Below are 11,889 nucleotides of genomic sequence, written 5' to 3' on the forward strand. Positions count from 1 at the left end.
AATTTGTTGTTCAAGATGACAGTATTGATTAGTTTTATCGTTCAGTTCAGTTTATTTATATCGGAAGCAATTCACAACACGTCATTTCAAGCCGCTTGAAGCCCTTTCTTCTGCCGAAGCCAACTGGGGACAAAGCAGAAACAAAAATTAACATAGAAGCCCTGAAGTCTTAGAAAACAAAACTGTAAACTAACTCCATTTGTGCATCTGTCTATGAAAGAAAGGGTTTAGCAGATGAGCCAGATTTTATGTCTAAAAGGATAAAAGAGAGCACATACTGTAGTTGGTCAAAATTAAAGCTGAGCCCATAGCATAAACAGGAAAACTGATAAAAAAAATATTTCAATCTGAAAAACTCACACGACGAGAAAAGACAATTAGGAGAAATTTATTGATACAATTACTTTGTGTTTGGCGCTCAGACCTCAGCAGGAAACATAGCGCTGTATTTTGATAGATATGCATGAACAGGAGCAAAGAACAGGGCTGTTCCCCCCAGGCCTGAAACTGGTGGTGGATTGGAGATAGATGAAGATGGTCAGTCTGTAGACTGCTGGTTAGTGAGACGGTCTGCTGAGCTTTATGGGGAGATCCAGTGGACTGCGTGAGCTGATACTAGAACTTCACTCAGGGACCTGGAAGATGGAAGTCCAGTTTGGATAACACAGGTTGAGAGAACCTGTCCATGATGAGCAAGCATGAAGCGAGAGTGGAGAGGAAAAACTCCCCGTTGGGAAGAAACCTCTGGCAGAACCAGGCTCAACATGGCGTTCTTCTGCCGGACCTGTTCAGATGAGACGCAGAATGCAGTAAGAGTCCGGGAATAACGACACGCTGATGGCGCTTTAGCTAAAATCGATGAAGGAAGTCACACAGCGCATCCGCCGTTTGTGCACAGAGCAGATCCTAAGTGCGGATCAGAGGCCTTTTAAGATCAACTTTGGATGCTGATTTGCTTTCGGGGAGGTGTGGTTCAAAGCTGATTGGCTGTGTAGCATTCATAAAATGGCAAAAAATTAAAACTATAAGCGGATTTCTTGATTACTACAAACAAATTATTTAAACAGCATTCGTATAGAAATGATTCTGTCCCAAACCTTTTGAACACTATAAGCGTTTGATTACTATATCTGTGACCACTATAAAAGGGTTCCACTGTATATGCTTGTTCACGTTTCAAAAACACATTTGCTAAATGTCAGAAAAGTACGGACGTGTGGAACGTATTTATACGGCTCGTATATTGGGATCAAGGATGTGGAACTCCCAGCTGCATTAAGACAAAATACACAACTTTAGTTCGATTTCTCTGTCTTGTTTATATTTTATATAAATACTAATGGATCAAAGGGCCATTTAGGAAAACAAATGAACAGTTACTAGTTAATACTAGTCAGTAAGTGTTGTCCTAAATTTTCACCTTCCAGCAAACCACAGACTTGATTTGTGGAGTACCAGACTGATAGTTGTCCAATCAACAGACAGAGGTGGCTCTGCAGGGATCTGCAGCTCCTGTAACAGTCTGGTTTACAGGAGGATTGTAAGAATAAGGCTACTGGGGAAAGAATAAAGGAAAAAGAAACATTAGAGAGTTTAGACTGTGGTTGAGGTTCTACTTCAGGAAGGATAGGGACACAGAGCATCAACACAAACATCTAATCTGTCATTTAGCCTGGCAGATTGTAAGCTTAATACAGATGGATGCCATTGTCAAAAATTAGAAGAATGATATTTCTTCCACTTCTCATTTCTGCACCACTTTGTGTTCTATCTATTTCACCAAATCTTAATAAAATAAAGTAACTACTTTTGAAATACACTATAATAACACAAGATATGGTGTGGTTCATAAATGGAAACGCAGTTTCAGCTATCTTGAAGAAGTGCTCATACTCCATCACTGTGCCGGATTGATGTTTATGCATACATGTGCATAAGTACAAACACTCAATCTTAATACTTTGCGACGTTAGAGCTTCCCCATGTCTTCAGTTCATGTTCCGGCCAGAAGCCTGTGTTGCTCACTCATCCACACTGCTCCTCCCCATCACACCACAGCCTGCAGTATGAGTATGCATTTAAAGTACATGATGTGCACTACAAATGGGATCTGCTTTGGGTGAACCAGTTTATCTTCTTTTTTTTTTTTTTGATTGAAGATAAATAAGCTGGTTGGAAAGAAAACTAGAACATTTGAATGTAAACAGTGATGCTCTTGAATTTGGTTCATGTTACATTCTGTTCATTATATTCCTCCTCCACCCCTCCCATCCCAGCTCCCCTGGAGTCTCAGTCACGTGCTCAGTGCTCCCATTCGCTCTGAAATCTCCACCGACGAGCGAACAGAAACACAGCAGAGTTAATTCTCTCCACCACGTAGGGCCCTTCACCGCTGATCTCACAGTCAGAGACAAGGTTTTATCCCGTCATAACTGCTCCCAGATTAATCTCAGTCCAGATTGGTGAGCTGTCGTGCTGCTGGTCCTGGGTCAGCTACGTTAGGCGGAGAAAACTGGTGACTATAAATAGAAGCTGGGACCTGTAGGGAGGAGATTCTGGCTCATTTGTCATACCACACAGGGCAAAGCTTAGTGTGGGACAGGGAGGAGAAGGGTGTAGCATCAGCCATGGATGGTTATCAGTCTTTATTTCACCTAATGGACTGTTATTATATATAAAAATGAAAAACTCGTATAAAGAGTACCGGTAGTAGGAAATAGTTTGTGTTGTGGAAAAACATACAATAAAATTTTGATCATCCTAACACAAATGAAATTGATTATTTTCTCCAAATACATCCACAATCATTATACTGCTATTTTAATCTAAAAACTCACACGAAGAGAAAAGACAATTAGAAGGAATGTATTGATGCAATTACTTGGTCATTGGCGCTCAGACCTCGGCAGGAAACATAGCGCTGAATTTTGATAGATATGCATGAACAGGAGCAAAGAATAGGGCTGTTTCCCCCCCAGGAGTGAAACTGGTGGTGTAGTAGAGATAGATGAAGTCGGTCAGTCTGTAGACTGCTGGTTAGAGAGACGGTCTGCTGAGCTTTATGGGGAGAGCTTCACTCAGGGACCTGGAAGCTGGAAGTCCAGCTTGAATAACACAGGTTAAGAGAACCTGTCCATGATGAGCAAGCATGAAGCGACAGTAGAGAGGAAAAACCCCCCGTTGGGAAGAAACCTCTGGCAGAACCAGACTCATGGCGGTCTTCTGCCGGACCGGTTGAAATGAGACACAGAATGCAGAAAGAGTCCAGGAGGAATAAACTCTGAAGTTTTAGCTACGATGCTGGAGGAGGGGCTGGAGGTGGATAGGAGAGCGGTTTCCTCAGTTGAACTTCTGCCTAGGCTCCATAATTAAACATAAAAAATTTTGATAAAAACACATATTTTGATATTATTATCAAAACGATGTGATAACTGCACAATAAATATAAAAAACAGAGAGGTTTTTATGTGTGTGTGTCTCTAACAGAGGGTCTAAACACTGTGTTTTTGCTCAGTTAAGCAGTATTCCGATGACCACTGTTATTAACCACCATCAGCATTCAAAAGCAACAGTTAAACCTTTTTATGTCAATATTTAGTTTATAGTGTCCTAAGTTTGAAATAGCCTACCTCTTAAGACGCACAGACTCAAAGGAAGAGAGAGTGACATGATGTCACCATGATGGGTCTCCCAGTTCTATGGTGTGGAGATGCTGGCATCCAGTGCTGCAGGCATTAAGGCTTTCAGTTCGATGGAAACAGTCAATAAAAGGTGTCGCTTCTGCCGCTGCTTTAGTTAGCATGATTACAACTGCATACAAAGGACTCTGGGAAGGTGTTAGTGTTGCTTTATTTTGAACTGATGTGTCTACATACACGTTTATTGATTTCCAATGGGTTCGTGGATTCTACCCTATTTCTCTTTTTGAAGACATTACTCCATATTTTGTGATTTTCCATTGTCACAATTATAAAATATAAAGAGAAAAAAGGTACATCTCTGAATGCAGGTGCCGTTAGAATTACATGCAGTGCCTCAGAAGTTTAGTCAGACCCATAGGCTGTAGTTACAATAAGCAGGAAAGGAACAAATTAAGCTGCTTATATTTAAGGAAAGCTCCAGTGTTAAAAACACTACTTTGTCTCTTACTAATGATTCTCTAAAGAGTCTGTGATTGGTACTTACAGAGAGACAATGATTATTTAGACAGGAAATCAAGACCAATAATCTTTCTAAGGGAAACATTCACTGAGCATGAAACATATAAAGCATTTATCTCAGTTGCTGTTGGATGCACTGCAAAAACTGAAATCTAAATACAGCAATTTTTTCTGCAAATAAGTACATTTTTCCTTGAATTGTGCAGATAAGGGAGACACTTTGCCATTGAAGCAAGACAATTCACATTAAAAAATAAGAAAAAACAGTTTCATTGTCCTATTTAAAGTGCATATTACACAAAAAAAAAATAATGCAACTGTTTAGGCATTTACTTCATCATATTTAGTTACTTTAATGCAATTGTTTCATGTTAGCAGGGTAGGACATAAGACAATTGTGTTAAAGTAACTAAATATGATGAAGTACATGCCAAAAGCGGTTGTATTATTTTCTTCAGCGTGTCTGATCATGTTATTTTAAGAGTAAAAAATGCTCATTATATTGAAAAATCATCTTACTTACCCACAAAACCTAATTTAAGAAATGTTTACTTCTTTATTGATCGTTTCTACTGTGTGTAAAGGATATAAATAAATTGTATCAAGATTGTAGGCCTCCTCCTTCTACGTTGCAAAAACAAACTAGAAATAAGTAGACATTTCTTAAATTAAGTTTATTTATCCTTAATCTGCCAATGGAATGAGAATAATTCGATAATATGCACTTAAAAATAACAGATTGTAGTTGTTTTTACTTGTTTTAAATGTAAATGGACTTGTTCCATTGGCAAAGTGTCTCACTTACCTCCTAAATTCAAGAAATTTATTTTAAGACAAAAATAACTTATTTAGATTTCAATATATTTCCGTGTACTGTATAGATATATATTCAGAATTATTGGCTTTTCAGTAAATAGTCAAGGACATATATTAAGAGTTTAAAGATACAGAAAGTTATTCAAATTGTGAGATACTTCTCTTTAATCTTTGCTTCCTTTCTGTTTGCTACAGTCTCTGTCTGATTTTAAGGCATTAAAGGAGCTACATTGCAAAAAATGTATCTAAAAAAAGTCATTTTTTCTTAAAATAAGTGCATTTTTTCTTTTATTGAGGAGGAAAGTGAGACGATTTGCCAATGGAACAAGATTATTTAGATTTAAAATAAGAAAAAAAACAACTGCATTGTCTTATTTCAAGTGAATATTATCTAAATATCTTATTTTAGGAGTAACAATACTCATCCCATTTGCAAACTGTCTTATTTACCTGCTCTAATTAAGGGTAAATACACTGAATTTAAGAATTTTTTTACTTATTTCTGGATTGTTTTTCCAGCTACGATGCTACCTGAGCTACCTCTGTTGGGTGTAACACCAATATATGTTGATTTTAAACCACCTCGAATCATAAAGCTTGCATATTCTGGTACTCTGTATGTGACTGTAGCTTTTTCCTCTTTGTGGCATGGTGTTGCCATGGTAACCCTAAATGAAAGCTTTATTTGGCAGGTTTGTCTGAGACAGGCAGTCGGTATATCCGTGTGTGTGTATGTGGTGTTACGTAACATCTCTTGCTTCTCTAATGAGGAGTAGACATCTTGTCAGGAGGCTTTAGAGAGTTTTTAGGACAACTGCAATGTTTTACCACATCCTGAATTTAAACCGTATCACAGCAGGTGTTACATTAATGAAATAATCCGTATGCCGGGTAAAAACTCCTTGTTTGTGTCTCCTACAGAGAACTGATGAGGAGGCGGTGGTGGACCGTGGGGGCACACGCTCTATGCTCAACACCAACTTTGAGAAGGAAGAACTCGAAGGTAATTAACTGCCTTATTTGGTAATTAGTGGCACAGATTTAGCTGAATTGACCTGTTTTTGGTCAGTTGGTCTAATAACATAAAACTGTCTGGAGAGGGGATTTATTTAGTTTCGGTGAGTGGTCTCTATTGGCCACTGAAAGAGGAAAAACAAAAGATTTTCACGTGTTTTTGGGGGGATTTAAGATTTCTTAGAAACTGTAAATTTTTCCAGTGAGCGTCTCTCTGCCCCTGTTAGGCTCACACAGCATCAAGACGGTGTCTAAACCCTCTGATGTCAGTGTGCTTCAAAAATATGTCAGCTTCTAGCCATAATAATAACTGCTGCTTGCACCGTTAGTTTAAAAATAGGCCTGCCCAGTTTCATAATAGATGAAGCCTTCTCTGTTTGAAAGTGTTGTGAGAAGAGTATTCATCGTTACTAATGAGTATATGATCATCTAATGTGTGCAGATATTTACAGAGTGTAAGTAAAATCATTATGCATTTCTCATCCCACTTTTAACTGTGTGGTTGCCTTGAAGGAGCAACGGAAATCTGGCAAACCAAAGCAAATCAATACAATTATTACAAGCATCTAGAGATTCTATTGGATACGAGAATGCACAATTATGTTGATCCAATGTAGGGCTAAATGACAGAAATTACAATAGGATTAACAAGTCTTACTTTTAACTTTCCTGCCCTCTTTTTTTGGGAGGAATAGCAGGTTGTCCCATTTAGCCAGCCTGCAGCAAAAACTGGTAATCGTTTAGACTTTTGTACTGGAAAAACGACCTAGAAATAAGTTGAAATTTCCTAAATTAGGTGTATTTACCTTTAATTTGAGTAGGTCAATTAGATAGTTTGCCAGTGGAATGAGTATTTTTACTCTTGAAATAAGATAATTAGATAATATGCACTTGAAAAAAGACAATGCAATTGTGTTTTCTTATTTCAAGTGTAAATTGTCTTGTTCCATTGGCAAAATATCTCTTTTACCTACCAAAAACAAAGAAAAAATGAATTATCTAGATTTCGATTTTTTCCAGTGTTTAAGTCCCTATCTTGGAGGAAAAACGGGAGAATATTGGCTTTCACTCCTGTTTTGATCAGAGTATTTTTCACATCCATTCAGTTTAACTGATCTACAAGGGCTTATTACATATAGACTTCAAACCTTGGTTTATTAAAAGAAATGTTTAAACTTTTGTCTTTTATTTTAGCAGTATTTTGCTGTAAGACAAATATAGTCATGTTATTGGGCTTAATGTGAGCAATTCCTAAAGGATATTATGGACAAAAAGCTTCCGCTGGAAACAGGAAAAAAAAAGACAAAAAAGGAAACATCGTATGACATCAGCAGTTGTTCGTGCCTGGAAGAGGAGAGCTATTTTTATAAAACCCACCACACACACACACGTCTTGACTCGCGCTCATATAAACCCTCCTCTTACACATCCCTCCTCTACATCACTTCTGATCTGCTTCAAAACTGCCTGATTGTGAAATTTGCTGCATATGCACAGTTGGTTTGTCCTCTTTCTACTACTTCCCACATGCATAATTTACTCAACGCTAAGAGCAGTTTGTCGCCGATTGGTCCACCTACTGTAGGACAAGCTCTGTCAGCATCAGGTCTGCCCTGACGACAAATATATTTAGACATTGTACATGATCTCACTTAACCTCTATTTTGTTATTCCTGTTGGTGAACGTTGCTGCAGTGACTCTCTTGAGGTTCTGTGATGTAACCGCGCTCGGTCAAGCTGATATTTCACCCTGGAGATTAACAATCAATTGAGGCATTTTTAAAGCATAGTCTTTACTAAAATAATTTTTTCTTGATGTGGTATTTGAGTTTATCTTATTTTTTTTAGATTTGCTTTAGATGTTTTATATTTTCTCGTTATTATAAATTCAAAACTGGCTTTTGCCAGTAAAAAAAAAAACCAGGAAGGTAGGGCAGCTTGTAAAATCTGGGTCAGATAAACTCTAAACCTCTGCTTGCAGTGCTTAGTACTCAGTAATGCCGTGTAACTTTGTCTCCCTGCGTATTTAATACAAACTAAGCCAGTCGTACTGTTTGGATGGGAATTATGAAACCCAGATGGTGATCAAATACTTTAATTAACTAATCATCAGCAGTTTCTACTCTGGAGCATGAACTTTATCATTTTTCCACACATTTTTTAACAGAATTTTTCACATAAAACCATTAATTTTAGTGCACATAATTGAGATCCAATGGGAAAGACTAACATCCGATGGTGCATTTTTTATAAAGAGGAACCAAAATGATACATGGTTCAAAGGTTATCTTGCTGATTTAATTCCCCTAGATGAAATCCAGTGCAACCTACCATCAGATTATTAAAGCATTCTACATCCGGGTTATGTCAGGATAAATGCAGTTTGGATGGAAGCAATACGCACCCCTAAACACACCATCTTCATGGTGAAACACGGTGTCGGCAGTATTGTGCTTTAGTTTTTAGCACATATCTGAAAGTACACAGCTGCACTCTCAGCTAAAAACATTTTTTATACTAAAAAATGTCCTAGTCAAAGTCAACAACTGCAGTCCATCGGGAATATACAGACAGACTTTTGTTTTATTGCTTTTATTTTGATTTTAAAAATTAATATTTCAGCAGTAAGAGACGTTGGATGTTGCTCGTCTGAAATCAGATTTTTATTTTGTGTAAGACGGAGGAGGAAGTCAGTTGTTTATTCATTATCTGACCCATGATGTCAGACAGCAAGGCACCTCATACGGCGTAGAAGGCAGCGTCCAGTGCCCTTGTTTTGTCCAGACGGAGCCGAAGGCCGTCAGGAAGAACAAATGGTGTTCCAGCAGCTCGACCGCAATAAAAGAAAAGAGTCAACTCAAATTATTTTTACGCTGGCCCTGTGGATGCATGTGTTTTGAGGTAGCACGTATATATATATTAGAAAGAGGCTGTAATGGTGACATTGTGCCATGTCCTTTCTGACTACAGCTTTCATTATCTGTATTATACCAAAATGAAAATGACTCTAATTATCGGGGTAATCTTCCAAATCAATTTCAGTTTGTTGTAAAAGGAAAATAGTCTTTCATTAGAAGCACAGCAGGCCTGAAGGCAGCAGTTTGTTCCTTAATTGAGGCTTCATGTCTGCTTTCTTAATAGCATTGCACCTGTGGAAAGACACTGTTTCAGGGTCTGCTTATGTGTGGCATTCATCCCAGCAGTTTTTTTTTCTCATCCAGTTTTTTTTTCTTAAATTTGCTTCTTACATACTGCCGGTTTGTGTCACAGCACTGGGTAAAGGATCCTGACTGAAAGGGAAATCAGCAGCTTGAAATTTTCAGTGCTCTAAAGATAGGATATAAAATCTGATATAGTATAAAATACTTTAGTATATTATAGCTAACTATAGAAAGCATATATTTTAAGTATAGTGAAGAATACATTCCTCCAAATAGTTTTAAAACTGTAAAATGCACACCTTAATTAAATTATATTATTGTTGATCTATTCAGAGCAAATACAGAAATCTGTTCTTTCTGTAAATTTAACCCTGAATTTTAACCCTGAGCTCTACTCTAACTTCCAATAGTTTTCTATTAAAATCAACATTTATCCCCTGCCTTATTGGTTGTTTTTTTTTGCGTGCTTTTATGTTACTCTGCAAAGGTGGCTAAATAAATGGACTTTAAAATCAAATAATGTTTTGGATTTAAGTTTTACCTGTTAGCTGAAATTTAAAATCATAAAATAAATAGTTCTTCTCTGGGTATGTGCAGTTTTTACTGGTGTGATTGGGTGTGAAGAGGGCAGAGGTTGACATAATTAGCTGAACAAATGAAGAGAAAGAATAGAAGCTGGCAGCCATTTTGGCTCAGCAGTGTGAAAACATATGTTTATAGATTTTTAATAGATTGTGGCGTTCTCATGTTGAAATGACTCACTATTTCATTGCAACAAACCCCATGAAGAAAGCTTAAGAAGTAAATATCCCCCAGGCATTGATTTGATCTTTTGTTTCTTTTAGGTTATTTCTCTTTTTTTTTTTTTTTTCAGTTTGACAAAGGTTATGTCCTGATTTCTGTTAGATTTCCACCTTGGTTTAACAGTTTATTTGCATTTCTGCTCCTTCTGACTTTGCTAATTGACATTATCTCTTAAATCAATCACCACATATATAGTGTAAATGTATATATATATATGTATATATATATATGTATGTGTGTCGAAGTCTAATATTTTATTAAAGGTATGTTTAGATGGTAAATAGGTCTGTAAACAAGCGACTTTGAAATAAAATAATTTTTTGTGGAAAGAGGAACTTTTCTCATCTTATACATTTTTTTTAACATAAAACAAAGAATAAAACAATATATACAACAGTAAAAAAATAAATTGAGTTAAATATTTCAAAGCTAATTCGTTTCTGTAACACCAGATGTTATAAATTAATTACTTAACAGACCTTTGCGTTAATTACATTTTCCACATGAATGCAACAATTAAGGTTAGAATTTTACATCAGATAAAAGAGTAAAATAATGCAAAAAGGGGCTTAATAACAGTATTTTAAATACCTGCCAAAAGATCGTTCTTAAAAGGTCATTTTAATCTAATAAGCCTCATTGTAATTAGTCAATTCAGCAGTTTGAAAGATACAGGAAAGCAGCCGATTCTTACCAGATTCTGAACTAATTGGCATTTTTCTGTTTTCTTTAAAAAATGTTTTATTTTTAAATTTTGTATGTTGCAAAACCAACCAGCATGGAACATGTTAAACTGAATGAGGTTTTTAATGGCATCGCCTGTTGCTGATCAGCTGGGCTGACAGCTGATATATGGATAGGTTGACTCAGTTTAATTTGAATGACTAACCTTTCCACTGTTTGCCTGAGAAATGATTTAGCGTCAGTCGAAACTGCAGCAGATTGGCATCAGGTCACACTTTGAATGAGGGTGAGAATCATGACAGGCAACACTCTGCTTATAAATGCTGCTGAAATCTGCTATTAAGAAAAATGCTGACAGATCGAGAAAAATATAAACCAGAATTAAAAGTGATGGGGGGGGAACAAGAGCTTATAGCATTTATTTTGTATTATAACAAAAGATTGTTAATATTTTTAAGAGGGAAAAAGACAATAATTTACAATAAGATGATGTAAAGTTTTAGTTGTCAGCAGCAAAATGAATCATTTCACCTTCAATAATTATCTCAGCATTACATAATCACTATTTTCTCTAATTTTATTTTTCAGGCTCCTGTTTTATGTTTAATTTATCTTCATGTAACTTGTATACCATGTCAGAACATTACCACTTCTAAGCTGTACCCTCCTGGTTTCAGGTCACCGCACTCTCTACATTGGAGTCCATGTTCCTTTGGGCCGGAAGTCCCGTCGTCGTCACCGTCACCATGGACACAAACACAGGAAGAGGTCCAAGGAGAGGGACTCCACAGGTGAAGATGGACGAGAATCCCCCTCCTATAGTAAGTGGCAGTCATGTGTATTTTGGCTTCATGATAAAAATTCAGATTTAAAATCACAATCAAGTTTATTGCAAAGTAGGTTTGCAATTACAATGAATTTGATGTGGTGTTGATGGTGCAGACAAATCAGACATACATACTGAATACAGAATCTATAGCTATAAACAATATAAAACATACAATATACTACACGGGAGGTCTTCAACAGGGGGTCCGTGACCCTTGGGGGGTCCACAGAGGTACTACAGTACATGGGGGTCTTGGAAGTTTTGGCTGATTAGACTTTTTTTTTTTTTTTATGTATTCCCCCCGCAATTTTTATGCACTAATTTAAATGTTTAAATGTGTATTAACATGAATTCTACAGACTGTAGTAAACAGATAAATGGAGGCAGAAGATGTCTTTCAGTCATCAATGCACACATTCAG

The 11,889-nt window shown here is 36.8% G+C and overlaps 1 protein-coding gene across 2 annotated transcripts in view; it reads left to right on the forward strand.

The window, feature by feature from the left end:
- LOC107087359 (sodium-driven chloride bicarbonate exchanger-like) overlaps positions 1 to 11,889 on the forward strand; it is a 61,365-nt gene that overhangs the window by 17,494 nt on the left and 31,982 nt on the right. For both annotated transcript variants that reach the window (XM_015378901.1, XM_015378910.1), the window contains 2 exons: positions 5,898 to 5,979; positions 11,317 to 11,460. In XM_015378901.1, coding sequence (XP_015234387.1) covers positions 5,898 to 5,979; positions 11,317 to 11,460 — 226 coding nt within the window. The remainder of the gene's footprint in view (positions 1 to 5,897; positions 5,980 to 11,316; positions 11,461 to 11,889) is intronic.

Source organism: Cyprinodon variegatus, unplaced genomic scaffold (genome assembly GCF_000732505.1).
Source record: "Cyprinodon variegatus isolate N-32 unplaced genomic scaffold, C_variegatus-1.0 Scaffold9, whole genome shotgun sequence".
Lineage (NCBI taxonomy): Eukaryota > Metazoa > Chordata > Actinopteri > Cyprinodontiformes > Cyprinodontidae > Cyprinodon > Cyprinodon variegatus.